Source organism: Achroia grisella, unplaced genomic scaffold (genome assembly GCF_030625045.1).
Source record: "Achroia grisella isolate CSIRO2021 unplaced genomic scaffold, CSIRO_AGI_Agris_v1 utg779, whole genome shotgun sequence".
NCBI lineage: Eukaryota > Metazoa > Arthropoda > Insecta > Lepidoptera > Pyralidae > Achroia > Achroia grisella.
The window spans coordinates 1,861,124-1,880,337 of NW_026713019.1; the positions used below are offsets into that span (position 1 = coordinate 1,861,124).

Genomic DNA, 19,214 nt, shown 5'->3' on the forward strand with positions numbered 1-19,214 from the left:
CTTTCATATGTCTAATAGCCATTACACAAACTTGGAACTAGGTGACGCTGTGTGGATTATTCTGGGTTTTTAATGGATGATAATGGAATGCTGCATCCGCCTGCGCGCCAGTTTACGCTGACGGGGCACCACTGGAGGATGATAGGATGAACAGGAATGAGATTATATTAGTTGGCTCATCGTGACAATTTCATCGAGAATTTATCATGGTGGTTTCCAGGAGAAACCGAATGGAGGTTGACCTGACATGATACATTGCAAGCTCTAGCTTATTAATGGAATAATCACTCTTAATTACTAACAATACCCTTTCCCCCTTACCCTGGCTTATTATTGTAATGTATATATATATATATATGTATAGCTTGCTTTCTATAGTATACTATTTCGGTTAAAGGAGGCTAAAATTAGGTAGTAAAAAATCAGGTTAAAACGTATGATATTAGTTTTCTGTAATGGCAATGATCGCATATGATATCAAGGATATCAATCATAATGTGATTCGCGTAGCGCTGTTTATGTATGTATATAAGCAACGTTTAATATTCGTGTAAACGTTCAAACGTCTTTAAATCAATCGAAAGAGAATGCATGGATAGATTAATCTTGTACAAGTTTATCTGAGATTCTGACCTACGAAAATTGTTCAAAATATGATACAGAATTAATATATGAGATTTTATCACATTTTTTATTTAGTTTTACATGGTTAAATGGAAAATTACCATGGGTTGAAGGTTGTCAACCATTGGTAGTTGTCCATTCGTGTACTTACAGTGAAATTGAATATAGATATAATATACATAAAACAGTCATATATTGAGCACTGTGAGTTGCATCCCTTTCTCGACTCAACTTTAGTTTCAATTACGCGGATATACAGTTGAACTCGAGAATAAAAAAAGAAACTTATAAAAATACATTGGTATCCTTGTTACATCAGTGGCACAAAGGGAGGTTCCCTTTGTGCTTCTGATGTAATAAGGATGTGAGCTCATAGCATAAATCACTAGGTACTGATACTACTATAAGTAGTGATTTATGCTATTAGTGCATACCTTTAGGTATAAAGTCTCGAGATATACGTATGTAATTTATATTACACATAGGTACGATTTAGAGTAATGACGTCAATAATGTCATTAATTTCAATTTTAGCCAAAAACCAATTTCGAATATTAATAATATTCAATTCTCATATCAACTTTGCAGTCCTATTTTATCCGGTTAATAAGTTTATATCGTAATAATCATACGTAACACCAAAAACAACAACACTTACACAATTCTCCTTTCATATCGGCCATGTATAAAGTTTATAGAGTATTACTCTATAAACTACTTTATACATGTTCTCTATTATTATTAAATAATAGAGAATAATTTACACAGCAGTCTAGTCCCAAACTAAGCAGATACTAATCAACTGAGATTAATACTTAAAACACATTTTTTTTAATTTTTAAATAAATAATATACATAGAAAACACACAAACTGGAACCCCTAACCTTGAACACCGGGGCCGTAATATCATTAAAATACTAATTATCCACAGGAAGAATAAAATATTTCAAACCTTTATACCTTTAAGAGAATTAAAATGTAACATTGCATGTATCAACGTGTGCGTATTTCTACGAATAATTGGAGTAGTATCCTCAATGAAAGTTTACCTACTTACCAAAATCCAACAGAAAATTTAATACATTTACGTAGGTATATAATGGAATTGTTCAATTAACTTCCCCATTCTCATGAAACTCATTTAGAAGCAAAGGAAACCCTACATTTTCTATTTGCAACATTACTTTGCTCTACGTTGTATATATGGTATGTTGGTAGCTATATTTAATGTTCACGTAATCAATGCAGTCTCATTTGGAAATCAATAGGATTGTGACGAGATAAAAATTATATTGGTCAGTTGATAACGTAGATAGCAAGGTCTATATAAGCTATACTAACCTACCAACTGTTACGTAACTTTTATCATAGTCCTAATATTATATTAACTTAATCAATATTATATACCTATTTATAAAGGAGATGGATATAAAGTGCAATAGATAATCAAATAAAATAGTACTTTACAATAAAAGAATTTATCGCACTTCAAAATTACTAATAATAATACTAAATAGTCTGAACATTTCACACAGCGCCATCTAGTCTCAAGACATCAGTGTGTTAAGGTGTATTTGACAACCTTTGTACATAGTTTTATATATACTTTATGTAAATGTATACAATATACATAGAAAACATCTAGACCAGTCATAGTCACGAATATAAATGATTGCATCTTGCATGTAATTGAACCGGCGACCATTGGAAGGTAGGCAGTATGCTAAAACTAAACACAAGATGAGGTTGAGGTGTCTTTTTCAAAATGAAAATATTTTATATTTCGCAGTTTTCCTGCTCTTCATTATCATCACTACATAGTATAAAACAAAGACGCTGTTGCTGTCTGGCCGTCACTATGTATGCTTAAATATTTTAAACTACGCAACGGATTTTGAAGCCGCGGTTGTTTTAGTAAATAGAGTGATTCAAAAGGAAGGTTCATATATAATAATAATAATAATATTAATCTCAGGACAATTCACACAGAGCCATCTAGACCCAAGTTAAGCTAGCTAGAGCTTGTGTTATAGGTACTAGATAACTGATACATAGATTTTTTTTTGTAAATACATTCATATTATACATAGAAAACACCCAAGCCGATACAAACAATCATACTCATGAATACAAATGTTTGTGCCGTGCGAGGAATCGAACCCGCGACCATCGGTCGTAAAGCGGTGTGCTTGACCGTTAGACCACCGAGGTCGTCGGTATATATGTATATAACCGACGACGGTCGATCGGTCGTTATATATATATAATATGTGTACACCCGGGCGAAGCCGGGGCTAGTAGTGATATATAAACGTCTGTTGTTACAAATGTTTGATGCCATTTATAATGATAGCCATATTTTAAACAATAAAAATAATGAAACCACTCGAATTAAACAAATCGACAGATCGTATAAACATTACTATACGTGTATTGATAAAAAAGTACCAAATGGTTTGGATACTATCATTTATTAAACGCAAAAGCAAGATTGTGTAATGATGCACAGTCACTACTTCACATCATCTACCTACTGAGAGACCAAAAAAACTTGTCTATTTCTTTATTTGTTCATTTTATGGCTCACATAACTGACAGCAAATATGAGTACAAATTTAATAGAACATAAACATAGATCTTTACAGTGAGTGATAATAAACTACATAAATTTAGAACATAAGAAAACTTCTGTAAACAGGCAACTTGCTTGAAGTGTGTATTCTTGCTTTAATTAATAGATATATTGGCTGTTAGTAATATTACTGGATACAGGTACAAAATACCTCGGGAATAGCAAAACATGAAAGACACCACAATAATCAAGTAATATTATAATCGACCCCACCATTTTTTAGACATTTTCGTATTCTCACTTTCTAGGCCGCCAGCTTGTTTATAATTCAAATCATAAAAACACTTATGTAATTGTTTTAAATTTATAAACAATAGATCAAAACAATATTATATTTAGTACCTACATTTATTGAATTGATGGTTACGTTACCATTGTATTCAAATATAGATAGGCAGTTAAGAAAAGGTACTCACATAAAAATACTGCACGTTATAGGTTTTCAAACTTGCAACATAAGAACATCTACCAATTTTCAAAACCTATTTATTTTTAATATTCCTGAAGAATTAATTTCATGGTGCACTAGTAATTTTCTGTATCTATAGTCCAAGTTTTCTGCATCAACATAAATATAAATCAGTTGCAAAATTTTGAAGCTAGATTCATGTGCATTTCGTTCTATGCATAATTTATTTGTCGGCAATTGTTTAGTCTACAAAAAAATTGATTTTGTTATGAAGATAGTAAACTTCGGAACCACTGCACAGATTTCAAGATCTTTTTTTTTTATTAATTCAGTTTATTTCAGATATTCTGGATATGGACTAGGTTATAAGAGTACTAAATAGTGATGTTTTTTATGAATTTAGATTAATACAGAAAGGCACATTATTCTGGAAACATAGTAGGATATAAGCGTATTACAAAGTAATGAACACCAGGGTAGATCAGCAGTTACTCATAATATTGAACATTGTTTTTAATATTTTCGCAGCTCTTAGAACGTAATAAAAAAGTATTGATAGGACTTAATGATACCAGTACGTATTGTGGTAGCTATTAAAAATATCTCCACCCAAATACGATATCATATTATTGGGCACTCTCGTAACGACTATAAACTGTTATCTCGATGATTTACTTCACACTTGTAGGTACTAATTACAAAACTTTCAACGTTCATTTGTCAGATTTAAATCATAATTTTTTTATGGAGAATGTAGCTGTATGTAGCTGTCTTCTCTGAGAATAATGAATTACTGTTCGGACCGTGTGGAGATATATGAAGATATGAATTACTGTTCTGATACAGAAGAAGTCTATTATGTATATTGACCTAGGTACTCAGTGACTTTCATCAAATCAACTAGATACCTTTCTTGGAAATTGAACAATTGCGTCATAGTTAAACGGTTTTTTTATTGATATCATATTGTTATTATCAATTAAGAATGCTTATTTATATTTAGGCATATGATATTTACTGCTGTGCTGCTTGATGTTGACGACATGTGTTTAATTTACAGATATGTGAAGTGATTCATATATAAAAATAGATATGTTGCATGTTTGTGACAAACAAATTACAGTAATTGTCACTTTGAACAACTAAATATACTTATAAAATCATATAGGAAAGTATAAGTAAGATACCAATCTCTTTTCATATGTACGACACAATATATTTCTACTGAAAAAAAACTAATAACCACTAAATTAATCAATAAACATTCTTGTCAATCGTAACCTAAGTCTTAGAAAATTGTATTGCGTAGTTTAATTTTGTTATTCTCTGTACATTACCAATATTACATACCTCATTCTGTAAACATACTTTCCATAATTTGTAACACTCACGAAATATGTATATTATGAATGGAATTAAAAATTGACGCATAAGAACATCTGTTCAGATAGTGGAAACCTCTGAATTAAAGTCCATTGATGTCTCGCGTTCCTACATTTATGATCAAACATATTTTGTTTCACAATACGACCCTAGTATACATATTCCATTCCAGTTTGGTAAATCACGTAACGCATTTTATACATATTAAGTTTATTATGGGGTATTATTGAGCAACTAATAATATTTAGGTGTCGGCTTTACAAAATGTAGATAATAATGTAGTTATACTCACATATGGCAGTTTTGGTTCGAACATTTCTAGAGTAGCACATCGGATACAGGATAGCCCAGTAACGGTCTACTGACACGGCCACCAAGCAGAAAATGCTGATTGTACATAACATCACCAATAACGACACAGTAAAGAGACAAGCGTGAAGGTTCCTGGGGAGACCTACGGACGCCAGAATCGCGAACGGAATCCCAAATAACCCTACTAGGAAATCAGCTGTTGCCAGAGATACAATGTAATAGTTAGTACGCCGTCGCAAGCGCCTGTCGCGACGGAACACATAAATAACCATAGCGTTGCCCACGACAGCCACAAGTGCCACTAAAATTTCAAGAGTTGTATAGGTCGCGTGAAGTTCCGTTGTCGGGGTCCTATGGGGTCCAGGATCAGACGTAGTCGTCTCTATCTCTATCTCTTCAGCCATAACGATTACCAAAATTGTCTATACACTAGTATTTTTAACCCATAATTACACACATTGCAGTTTATAACTCATAGTTACAATAACTTTAATTTGCATTTACGTCGGGGAAGACGTTTTTGGTTTATTTACACGGATTAAAACATACATTGTTACATTTAAAAATAAACTTATGGAGATGATTAGTTATTGTTTTGAGTTGATTTTTTTTAAATTCACGATCAGCAACAGAGGTATGGGTCAATCAGAGTACAGTCGAGATTGACCCTCTCGCGAGGCGCGCTTCCCATCACTGCGGGCCTGCGGGCGCGATTTGGCGCGAACGCCAGTTTGACATCGTCGGGACGCACACCCTACGCCGACGCGACACGCACGAAACACTTGTTGCGGCCGCGAACGCGAACATTGCGCTGCCCTTGAAAATGGAATCAAGCTCACGCCATAGATATACATTCAGACTAACTATTTGTTGAACTTAACCAACCTGAAACTTTATTATACACGCGTTATTAGTAACTTAATTTGATGCAGAAGCGTAGCGTGCCTTGGCGGGGCCCCGTATAAATTTTTTTTAAAGGCCCTTACGAAGGGTAAAGATTTCGGCTTTACCCTTTGCGAGGTCCTTCGTGAAAGTGTGTGATGCGAATGATCTGCCAGTTTTTCCAAAATTTTTACATTCAATTCAAATTAAGTATACAAAAAAAGAAATTGCCTCTGTAATTTGTGAAATAAATAAAATTGGGAAGTTAAATTGTATTTACGCACGTTGGGGCCCCGTTTAATTGATAGGGCAGATACGGCGGTAGCTACGTCCCTGATTTGATGGTAAAGAAATGTACTAGAGTGACGACGACCCGGTGCAGAGCAAAACAATGTAAAGCCATCCCAACTGTTTAAAGCTACGACCCGAGAATCCCCTAGAAGCTATTTTGGTAAATAACTGACAAAACTGGTGACTTCATCCTCATTCTATCGCCAGCGTGTAGATATCGTTACTGCAGACAGGTACAGAAATCCGTCATCTATAAAAAAGATAAATGCCTAATCAATAAAAATTTTGTATTACATTTTCAAAATAGGTGGTAAATATACTATACATTCTTTCAATGTATTTTATAAGATTTTTGAATTATGTCATAAATTTAATACCTCCGCATTAGTACAGCAAAATAATTATTTAAAAAATACGTATATATAGCGGTATGTATATATATACTAGAGACAAAAGTTTCATAATATATATATAATAATAATAAAATTGTGGACCACAAACGAATAGCCAACATTCGGGCAGGACAACATAGGAATAGAAATATCAAAGTTCTTATCAGAAAAGTCGCGCGTGCGAAGCTGCTGTCGATACAAATTAAACAATGTAAATTAATATTTACACTATGCGCATTACGCATCCACGTGACAAATTTAAAATAAATAGTTGACAATTGGCTAGTAGGTATGTGTATATATTTTTTACAAACTAAACTGTAAACTTACAAAGTGTAATAGACTAACTCAAAATAATTTATTCATGTAGGCCTCGGCCTCGTGTGCCTACGTCTCAATTTTTAAGATCATAACTTTAAGTATTAACGCAAGTTTTTTAGTGTTTCTATAACTTGCTGTTTTCGCGACTTCGTCCGCGTAATGTAACTTTATTTTTCTACAGTAAAATATTTTTTTTAATAAAAGTAGCCTAAGTTATTCCTTATTACATCAGGTACCTGTCAATAAAGGTCCCGTCAAAATCGGTTCAGCCATTTCAGAGATAACCCGAACAGACAGACAAAAATTGAAAAAAATATTATTTTGGTGAAATTTATATTTATATGCATGTAGTAAAAACAGTTATTTCAATATTACAAACAGACACTCTAATTTTATTTATATGTATAGATGTATAGATGTATAGATTGGTATGTGTATCTTCTTAACAATTTTTAGCAATTATGATATGACTTCTATTAAATATTCCAAAAAAATACTTACATAAATTTTCTGTGTAATGTAGTATTTAAAATACCGTCACTCCTTCTGAATCAAAAAATGGCGTAATTACTTGATGGAACAAAGCAAAATTTATCTAACAAGCATCCTGGTCCCGTAAATAATAAGTACCTACCTATTTTTTTTATTAGATGATAATGCATCATTATGCACCCGTCTGCGCCAGCGATTTACACGGGCGGGTCGCCAGTACAAGATGATAAAATGAACACTTTGAATGAACAATTAGCCCATTGTGACAAAATCACCAGAAATTTATCATAATGGTTTCTAGGGGTAACCAGGTGGAAGGAAACCGGACATGGTATATTACTAGCGATGAAGATAACAGTCTACATTACTAACAATACCCATCCCACCCGAGTCCCGAGGCACCAAATAGAGGATAATAAAATGAACATGAGGTCAGGTCAGTTACTCCATCATGACAAATTCACCAGGAATTCATCATCACATCATCTTCTGATAGTCGCGGGTTCGATTCATATAAAATGAATGAATTTTTATTTTGGATCTCAAAAAAATAAAATGCATGCATAATTATTAAAGATTTATATTGCCAGTACAGAAAGTAATTTATATTCATAGTTAGTCCTTGAATTATTTTTTTCTTACAATATGCACGATAAAGTGAAAAATTATATTAAGATATTAATCAATTTTACAATATATATTATAACTTTTCAAATACATTATATTCAAGTATTATATCTGCTTGACTAGGTAATAATGCTCTCTACTGCTTATTTATTATACAAAACAAGATGTGAAAACCAAACCGGATATTGAATGCAACTTAAATGTGCTCTCTCCAAGCGCAGTAATCAAATCAAGAGAATATTTGGGATTTCATTGGTATTGACAACCATTATTGTTGTAGACAATATATTAAAATGCCAATATTTTGCCAAGCATATTTGAATCTGATGCCTGCAAGAACTGAGATTGATTAATTTTGTTGTCAGTATTTTCCATCCAGAAAAGTAATCAATATTTAATTTGCACATTTGATTTTGATTTTACTAAATCTACTGCTTATTATAATAACTTTCAGGTGCATGTAATCTATTCACTAAATAATTTGGTATGCCAATGTTCAATAGTTTTCTTCTACCTACTTGATCTAAATGAGGATGGTAATTGAGCAATGCTTCCCAACACATCTCAGTTAGATTTGGTATACATAACCATACTTTATACATAGTGTTATTCCGATCTGTTTCATTATCTTTAGGCTCTATACCGCCAAAGACATACATGCAACCAAATGATGTAACTGCAGAAGAATGGAAATAGAGTGGATGTGGTAAAACTGTTTTCCTCATAAGAGTCCATTGTAAATCTGACAAATCTAATCTCCATACATCATTAAATACATAATCCATATCAGAACCACCAGCAACAAATACTTGAGTTCCATGTGATGTATCAATTTGCACAGCACTATGACATTTCCTTGCCCGGGGAGTGTTTGAATATTTTGACGAGTTATCAGGTTTTGGAGTAAGTATAGTCCAACTTTTTGTTGTTAGATCGAACATGGGTAGCTCCTTTAGTTCATAGGCCCACTCTCCTGTGCCTCCTCCAATAATGTACAATTTGTCATCTATTCTTGCCACCTCATGCCTGTACCTGCCAAGTGGTTCTCCCTCTTCTCCTGTCCCAACAAATATTGGTTCCCAAACCAAAGTCCGAAGGTCTAATCTAAAAAGAACAATACATATATATAAATAGAGATAGAAATACATATTTATATAAATTTATCACAATTTATATTGACCGCCTCAGTGGTCTAGCGGTTTGTACACTGCCTTATTTCTAAAGGTTTGATTCCTCAGTACATTTGTTGTATGATTGTTTATATCAGTCTGTTTTCTATGTACATATATTATGTAAGTATTTACAAAAATATCTATCTCTTTATATCAGTTGTCTAGTATCCATAACACAAGCTCTGCTTAGTTTGGGACTAGATGATGTGTGAATTCTCCTAAGGTATAATTATATTATTATTATTATTTGTCTATTCATGGCTCTACAAAGTATGAGAGCAACTTCATCAAATTCACTTTCTTCCAATACATATCATGATTGACCCAGTGTAATAGTGCTATTGTTTTAGCTTTTCTCATTATACATTCAATGTTTATCATTATCATTACATAGTGTAAAATAAAGTTGCTGTCTCAGTCTGTCCCAGTTTTAAAGATTTAAGCATACATATGCTTAAATCTTTAAAACTATGCAATGGATTTTGATTTTGATACATTTTTTTTAAATAGATAGAGTGATTCTAGAGGAAGGTTTATATATATATTATATATATATACATGTACACCCGTGCGAAGCCGGGGTGAGTAGCTGGTATTAACTAAAAAATTATAACATAGTTAATTTATACATTGTTGAAGTGGATGTGGGAGGACCAGCTTAATATATCTACAATCTTCTTAAAGATTTTGGCGTGTTCAGAATTGAAGTAAGTTCTATAATACAAAAAAATGTGAAATACATAGATCTCCCTAGCTCCCACACAACGAATCCATGGTATGCTAAGAAGCTTATCTCAAGTTATAAAGTTTCATTCTTCTTATGAATAGTAAACTACTAAATATAATTAATAACAAAAGTTCAGAGCCAGAATAACCAAAACAATGCCTAAGCAAAGCAATTCTTAGAACCACTTTCTTTTTAAAAAAGGTATAACTATTTTTTAAAAGAATGCTATTCCATTTGAAGCCATAATTCAGTAGAAAAAATGAGCTAGTTACTGGTGAATTTTAAATAAATATTATAAAGAATACAAACCTAAAAATATCACAGTTATATGCATAACCATTAGTACCTCCAATAGTGTAAAAGAAACCATTATGACACAGTACTGACTGACCATATTGGCCAGGCGGTTTAGCTCCCTTTACCTCCAAGATCTCTAAATTAGCATCGCCATTGCATGTCCGCCACACAATCATGTTATTACTACATCGATTGCCAAATGGGGCCCCAGTACCACCAAAAATCTGCAATTTAATTAAACGGTAATTACTTAACATATGGCTATGGAATGAAGCACACCCTCTGACCTAATTATGAAACATTTCTATAAGGTTTAAATCAAACCAACCATTAAGTATTTGCCATTAACACACATAGCATTCGAAGCTAGTTCCTCGGGCATATTTTCTACGACTCTATGTTGCTTCCACTTTCGGCTTGCAATTGAAAAACTCCATAGTTCTTTAAATAATGGCTGCGCTGGAGTCCATGTGGGATTGTCTACATCTATATTAGTCAATGGCAATGTGGGATTATAACCACCGAAACAATAAATATTAACATCATCACAAACTATCCTGTGTCCACTGCGAGGTCGAGGACATTCTGAACCACGATATTTGATTTCAGTAACCTTAAAAGGTACAAACACATAGTCTGTTTTTTTAGGCGTGATCCCGAAATCAAAATGTAACATTTATAAAACTTTCTTGTAATTTTCTTTTTTAATATATGTATACTAGTACAATTCCGTAATTTAGGTTCTTTATTTACAACACGAAAAAAGTTATAGAAGCAGTGTCTTGTATTGTATATGTCACAGACATAGTAAATGTGCTGTCAGTCAAATCCACAGATACTCAATATTAATTTAGTTAAAACAAATAGACTGACGGCATATGACATAACATGACACGGGTCATCCAATCCCTCCTCCAGGAGATAAAGATTGGGACATGTACGCTAGACCCTCCCCTACAATGGATCCCCCGTCCAATTCAAATGGGGACCGAAATAACGACGGCCCGAATCGAGGTTCGAACCCCTTGCGGTGCCCTCAGACTAGTGAATTAAAGTTGTATCCGTCAGGCGGGAGTTGGCCTTCAGCCACTCATAAGTCCTCCCGCGGGTTTGGAGTGCCATCTGGACTCGCCCCTTATCGTCGGGCGAAGCTGTAGAGTCCAGCTGCGGTCAACAGCATTAGAGTAGTCCTAAAAAAAAGTTTAGGGCATCAACTACGCCTTGACAACTTTTAATACACTGATAAATATACTAAATTATGCTAGGGACAAACAATATAAAAAAGGACCATATTTATTATTTAAAAACTTATCGTAACTTCTTAACACTATATGGAATCACCGTGTGGGTGGAACTATTATGCAGCAAAGAGAGAAACTCCTATCAGTTTTCGGGAGTTGTGACGCAGGTGTAAGATTAAGAGGCCCCTTTGCCGACGTACGTCAACACTCACCTTCACCGTTCGTGTTTCCTTCCCTGCTCAGCCAATTCGGATAGGAGCCTGCTAGTTCAACTTCAGATACATGTTCTAGTATAAAATTTACTGCAATTCTAACAGGCAAGATCTTTTAGAAAATAATAATCAGATTTTGCTGATATACCTCGATCCCACTTCGTCCGCATATAGAATAACCACAAAGCCATTTTTCGTTAAAAAAAATATTCGTAAAAATTGTTTTGTACATGTAGATGTATCTTTAGGTAGGTATATCGGTTTCCCATGGTACAAGGAGATTTACCAGTACTATATAAGAATAGATCTAGTTTGGATGGTGAAGCACCTACTTCCTCTGAGATTTTATGAAGGTTTTCAAATGTTATAAAATCCTTAATCATTCGACTACCTCGGTTGTCTAACTGATTAGCACAACTCATTACTTTGAATGGTCACAGGTCTTTCGATAAATTAATATAAAATTAAAATCAATATAAATAATGTAAAGTCCAATATTTATTACCAGATTATCAATTTGTTTCTTCATGAAAATTAAAAAAAGGTTCAGTTTCATGACTATACAAATAAACTCTTGGCAACCTAAAGTCCCTTCAATTAAAATTTTAAAACATATATTCGATTTGCCCGCATCTGGAACTTTATATCAACACTATTTATTATTAATAAAAGAGAATATCCAGTTGTATTAATAACATTTACTTAAAATGCAATATTATCGTGATACAATACTCCCAAGCTTTGGAACAGTGTATGGATGAGAAACTATACAGGTAAACCACTATAAACACAATTTTGTCCTTTTACAGTACTTTAAAACGTTTTAGATATATTATATAATATTACATGATAAAATATGAAACACACACAACAAAAATAATTGCTCAAATTAGTAACATGATAGAACTGGACCTATTATACGAAATAACATTACTGATTAGGAGTTGTTTTAAGGGTTAGTAAATAAGACTGAAGATAATTTAATGAACTTGTATTAAATTCTATGACAATATGCTTAACACCAGTTTTAATTATTACATATTAATTAAAATGTCACTATATAGTAATTTAAATGAGTCCAACAAATGTCATTTGATGATATTATAAGCTTCATATATATATATACATATGCATACACTTTTGAATTTGAAAAACAAATTGAGCAAATCAGGTATATTTATTAAAATCTATCTAGACTGCCCTCACAATTATAATTATGGTTCCGAAATACCAATGTCAAATATTTGTCTATGTTGTTTATGTTGATAAAAATGTTTTTATCACTGACAGTTTGTATTATTATAACAATAACCAAAATTTAACATTGGCTGGTATACAAATATTAGTTAAATATACGTTTTAAAATGTGCGAACTACTAGAACCAAAATAATATCTTTAATCTACGAAAACACCGCAAGACAATTAGCTGAAAAAATATATATATGTATCTATAATATAACAATAGTTGAAATACAAACAGTAAAGATTACTTTTATTACTTACTGTTGAACGGTACGACATAACAGGATTTTACAGTCGCAGTAAACAGCGATGCAAAATGCATTGTTGGAAAACACCATGACGTTAAAAACCTTGTACAATAAGCGGTTACAATTATAAGCACCCATAGAGAAATCCATATGTTCAAGGTAAATTATAAAAGCGCCAATTTTTGTAATTATGCGGAACGTTGCATGCCCATGGAAAATAAAACTTTATGTTTATTCTTTTTGTTCTTCTTGTTCGTGGGAGAAGGCGTAGCATGAAGTGCGGCCTCTATAGCGTCACTCAAACTGAGGGTACGTGGGACAAGTCCTTCCTCGTTATCAGCCGCCGGAAGAGGAGGCGTCTGTGCAGCTGGCTTACGAACACGCCAAGCACCACTGGTGCTTGCCATCTGTATAAAAAAATACTCAATATAGTAAATATATTAAAACTGCAATACTAGTTATATATAACATTTGTTTATAAAACATTATTTTACATGCATTTGTTTGATCTAATGTTCAAAACCATTTGTTTTAGACATTCCATTTAATGATAGAATAGTACGACTTTATACTAGCGAATATATTAATTTTGACGTGGGAGCCGGGATTAAGTATTAAGTTGAGTAATGGAGGATCCATTACTTAAACAATATCAAATTAATCTATCATGAACTATAAAAAACGGTTACCTTTGCAAAAGAAGGTCCAGAAGATGGTGGAGATGCAGCACTAGAAGTTGGGATGGATTCTTCAAGCGAATGTGTTGATTCCAAAATTGGACTGATGTGTAAAGGAGCCGCAGGCGGGAACATCACTTCTGATGAAAAGTCAGGCTTAGGCGGACCTTCCATGGCGCGGCGATATGCACGTTCCCGACGTCGCTCGTCACGTTGTTGACGTGCCCGAATCCGGGCTCGACGTTCTAATTCCTCTGCAAATCGTTTTAAATATTTTTATTCATTTACATATTTCATTGGACTATAGAAATGGATAACCAATGTTCTATTAAAAGACAAAATGGTAGGAGAAAAGACTAATTACATTTAAGGAAATAAACACAAGAATTACCACTAGTAATAATTTTTAACATAACACATCAACATCTTTTTAGTGTCCTGAAAACCTATGAGGTCAGCTTATGATGTATTTATTACAATATAAACTTATAGATCTTAATTCATTCATAGTATGATGATTGATAAAGAGATAACACAAATGTTTACCTGTGAAATTCTTAAGAGCAACTGCAGTCACATGTGGTGGTTGCAAATCCAGTTCCACAATATCAAATGAACAGTGGAGAGGCAAGTGGGCAGTATAAGGCATATGCTTCCGGGTCTAGACAAATTATAAATTAAAAAATTTTTAGAAACAACATGTCTATCATGTCTTAAACGGTTTTCATTTTATTTATTATTTTTGTTAGGTTATTACTTATTAATCAAATTTCAAACAAATCTGTAATATAAATAATGAGAACTGCTTCTTAATTTTCAAATTGGACAAAATCTATTTTGAATACTTTACTGCTAATATTAAAGCAAATGTAATTTTATTATAGATAATTTGTAACATATTCTAGAACCATACGGCACTATAATAATCCCAGACAGGGCAATTGGACACATTGACAAGTGTTGTAGTTGTACCCATACTTTACTGACCATATCAACAAACTATGTCTATATAACATGTAATTACATCATCATTATATAGAAGCTGAATGAAAATTGTTATATTATATATATTTAATAATTACTTGTTCACTCAGCGACAAGGTTTCACGATGTAGTACGCGACCTCGAATAACGTGAGGGGCGGCAGATAACGCACCCCACGATGAGTTCAAAATGCGCACATTTAAACTGTTAAGAAATACTAATTGGCCATCGTCAGCTGAAATTAAACATATGTTTTATATATTTCATACTAAAAACTTACAAAAAGAAATATCTAAGAATGTTCCTAAACTTATGAATCATGTAAATTAAGTACACTTTCATGAAAATAGTATGGTACAAAAATAAGTTTATTTGCAACAATTCCTTAGTATATTATTAGTGGTGAACAGATGTGACAACTATGATAGACTATAGTTACTATAATATTAACTTGTAGTTCTTTATTACATTACAGAAAACTCGACTATTACATAGACAATAAGCAAGACTATTTTGATGTAAGATTAGCTAAGTTGGAAGGCTAATATAATCTACAGATACAATTATTTTATAAAATTATAATTACCTTGATAAAAATAAAAGTATTTTGCTTGATTTTCTTTATCAGTATCTGTCACTGTAGGGTTGCTGACTAATGTTTCTGCAATTTCTGATGGAGGCAAATTTTCAATTAAAGGAAACTCTTCAACATCTTGTACATCTTTCTCATTTATATCACTATGGATAAATGTTGGTGCATCTGGATTCAAGTTTGATGCAGCAATTTCTATATTCAATTCTTCCATTTGATCTTGTATGACTTCAATGGAAGCTGCACCATCATCAGTTATATCAAACCAGTCAATCTTATTTTTATTTACCTCTTGTTTTTCATAAACAATTGGTACCGTCTCTTCAGGGACTGTTTCAACAATATCATTCTTGTCAGGTATGTTATTTAGTTTATCCTCTTTTAATTTAAGCATATCCAAGGCTTGTTCAAGATAAACAATTTCTGTGGTATCAATTTCAGCCAATATTTGGTTTTGTATTTCCATTCTTTCTCTCTTTAATATTTCATGCACCTGTAATATAAATACAAAAAGAAAATTTATTAAATACAGAATGAAAAATATACAATTTAAATATAACTAAAATGTTAAATTATTAACAATTTATAACCTGTTTCTTTGTAGCCGTAAAAAACTTGGAATAAGGTGCGTTATTAATACTTTCAAGAGGCAATATGGGCGTCGGCATAGATTCAATCTGCTGTCCCCGAGGCGGTGCTATTTCCACTGTTGTAGAGCCTCGAAGTCGGCGAACCAGGCGCATCGTAACCTAATTCAAAAGTGAAAACCATGAATTTCAATCCTACAAATCAAGAAATATCAGCCTTTTTCTCTGTTCCAATAGTACATAAAAGGTAAATATAGAGGTCATTATAGCCATATATAGTCCAGTAATGACCAAAGAGATAAAAAAATTGGAAGTCAGTTGAATGAGTACTATTTTAACTTATTTATTAATTGAAAAATATCCCAAGTATTTGATCTTATATTATAATAATACATTGCAATGTAAGAGTATAAAGATGTATAAAAGTTTAACTATTATTTGTTAGCAAATTTGAACTGGGATGTCATACTGATTTTTTTATTTACTTTTAAGTTTGAGAGGGTCCTGCTCCTCAACCCACCCTCGGAACCACATCTGACTCTCACTCCGCTTCTTAATACAAATTTCTTAACCATCTTAAGAATTACGAATTGGGACGAAATTATTAACTAACTAAGCCTCTAGGTCATGGACTACTGTGTACTTAAAAACTTATCAAAATAGAATAGGGTATACAAAAATCAATTTAAATACATTATTCTCATGACCATGTACATACTTCTTCAGTGGGTGAATCCCATTGGATCATCCGTGTAGGTTTCATATCTTGTACATTGAGTGAAGTCGCGCACACAGGGCAGGGAGGTGGTTGTTTCTCATGCGCGGCTGCATAATGCAACACGCAGCCCCAACAGTACACATGACCACAGGGACCAACGCGTCCCGCTGCTGCAACTCCCAAACAGATTGGACACTCGGATCGACCTGTGCTCCTCACCACCTGTGGTAATATACACATACATAAGTCTTTAGAGATTTTAAACAGGCCAGTATAGTTTCCTTCATTTTTTTACAGCCAAAGATTGGTGAATGATGTGTTTAATCAGAATTTTCTAGTTAAACCCTCTTCTGCCTCCACTCTTCAATTCGTAATTAAAGGTGCAATTATAATACTTATAAGACTATTAGTAAGTTATCCATTAAGAGTTTAATGTTATTTATTTATTCCAATACTATTAATATACATACAATTTCTTCAATTTGCTCCCAATTAACAGGCACATCAGGATCCAGTATATTTGCCTTGTAGTCTCCATCTTCCTTCAAAATGAATTGGCAACTAGAACACAAAAAGAATTCACATTATTATAACACATTATAATAAGATACTGAATATATTAATAATTATTATTACATTGTAAGTTCTTTTGTTAGGCAAAAACAGTTAAACTGAGGAGGTTCTAAAAATTTAAATACTAAAAATTTCAGACAGGGAAGAGAGAGGGATAATGTGAGAGAAAAATTTTCCAAAGACTATACTGTGAGAAGTAGATGTTCATGTTAGTAAGTAATACATACTATGCACGGAGATAAAGATCATGCTCGTGTCTGTATGACACACGCTGCCCTTGTCTACGAGGCTGTGGTTGGCCACTTCTGCGATCCTGGCCCCCACGGGTGGGGTACATGAAGTTCAGCAAATGGTTCAAGTTTTGCTTTTTGCTTCCAGGCACTAACACTGAGCCAATTTCAGGCTCATCATCCTCTTCTATCCTGTATATTAATAAAGCGCACATTCAATATTTGTATTCATGAAAATAAGAGTAATAATGTTGGTAGATATTCTAGTTATATAATTTTATTGTGTAATTTGGGAATTATAGTAGTTTAACTAATGTAACTACATATCCATTTGAATTGTATTTTACTAACTCCACTTTACTAAAAAAGCTTTTCTTACGATAAATATTGATATAGATAAATGATAAATTAACAGTACTTTTGTTATATCAATAACCAGAGAGATTACATTTTTTATCAGTCACAATTTCATGGCATACATTTTTTTTCTTAATGAGGTTTTCTAAGATATCTTACTAGATAGAACACCTCTATGTCTATACATAGAATATATAATCATTATTAATATAAGAAAATGAAAATACTCACCCGGCGCTCTGCGTTCCACCCACAACGAAACCAGAAGGGCCACGAGGACGTGGTTTCCTATCAGCTGATCCTCTACCCCTCTGTGTTGATGTATTCTTACGGTACGGTTCATTTTTAGGAGCGCTATTAGGTCCCTCGCGTTTCTTATTACTGCGTGGCCAAGGTTTGTGTGTCAAGTCTAAAACGATTTTACAACAAAAATACAAATTTGTATGTAAATGAGATGAAAAAATTGTTATTTGCGACAACCAAGAGTTCGGGAAATCAAGACTAAAGTGACAGGATGACGTATGACCTTTACTCACCTGTATTTTTTTTACAGTCAATGGCAGATGCCCTTGGCTGAGGTTGAGATGATCGATTTATAGATTTCTTGTCCATTCTGGATTCCTCTAACATTCACAAAAATAACTGAGCGGGAAGCTCCGCAAGGAGACAACGATTTTACGTGCAAAGGCGACATTTTAGAAAGCCATCTTTATGATACCAAAACAAAGAAAAATCTATCTTATATACAAACAAACTTTACCAGCAGGTAAAATCACAAACGCACAAGCTTTTAAACAAAAAAGGGAGTATGGTGTACTCCCTTTCGTCGCTAACGACGAAAATATGTAAAGAAAGACAAGAAATTAGTGCGCCACTAATATGGCGACCAGCCGGTAGCCATTAGCTAACCAAGGCGAGCCAACAACAAATATTTAATGCGCACTTCCGCAGCAATAATATAAATAAATCATAGATATTTTTTATTAATAT

General features: G+C 33.1%; 3 protein-coding genes across 3 annotated transcripts in view; all 3 read right to left on the reverse strand.

Annotated features, from left to right (window-relative positions):
* LOC131850790 (adenosine receptor A3) overlaps window positions 1–5,988 on the reverse strand; it is a 62,218-nt gene extending 56,230 nt beyond the window's left edge. The window contains exon 1 of the mRNA XM_059201152.1: window positions 5,342–5,988. Coding sequence (XP_059057135.1) covers window positions 5,342–5,765 — 424 coding nt within the window. The 5' untranslated portion in view covers window positions 5,766–5,988. The remainder of the gene's footprint in view (window positions 1–5,341) is intronic.
* A 2,342-nt stretch (window positions 5,989–8,330) lies between these two features.
* Window positions 8,331–11,356, reverse strand: LOC131850743 (kelch domain-containing protein 10 homolog). Its single transcript, XM_059201092.1, has 3 exons — window positions 10,891–11,356; window positions 10,575–10,786; window positions 8,331–9,470 (listed from the first exon to the last, which is right to left on the reverse strand). Exons 1-3 carry the CDS (start codon window positions 11,236–11,238, stop codon window positions 8,795–8,797), a joined length of 1,236 nt encoding a protein of 411 aa, XP_059057075.1. The 5' UTR covers window positions 11,239–11,356; the 3' UTR covers window positions 8,331–8,794.
* A 1,139-nt stretch (window positions 11,357–12,495) lies between these two features.
* LOC131850681 (E3 ubiquitin-protein ligase RNF10) lies at window positions 12,496–19,145 on the reverse strand. The gene is made up of 11 exons (XM_059200990.1): window positions 18,761–19,145; window positions 18,456–18,633; window positions 17,865–18,059; window positions 17,535–17,625; window positions 17,065–17,286; window positions 16,350–16,508; window positions 15,754–16,252; window positions 15,266–15,402; window positions 14,730–14,844; window positions 14,196–14,437; window positions 12,496–13,913 (listed from the first exon to the last, which is right to left on the reverse strand). The coding sequence occupies exons 1-11, from the start codon at window positions 18,852–18,854 to the stop codon at window positions 13,695–13,697; spliced, it is 2,151 nt and encodes a 716-aa protein (XP_059056973.1). The 5' UTR covers window positions 18,855–19,145; the 3' UTR covers window positions 12,496–13,694.
* Between the last annotated feature and the right edge of the window lie 69 nt (window positions 19,146–19,214).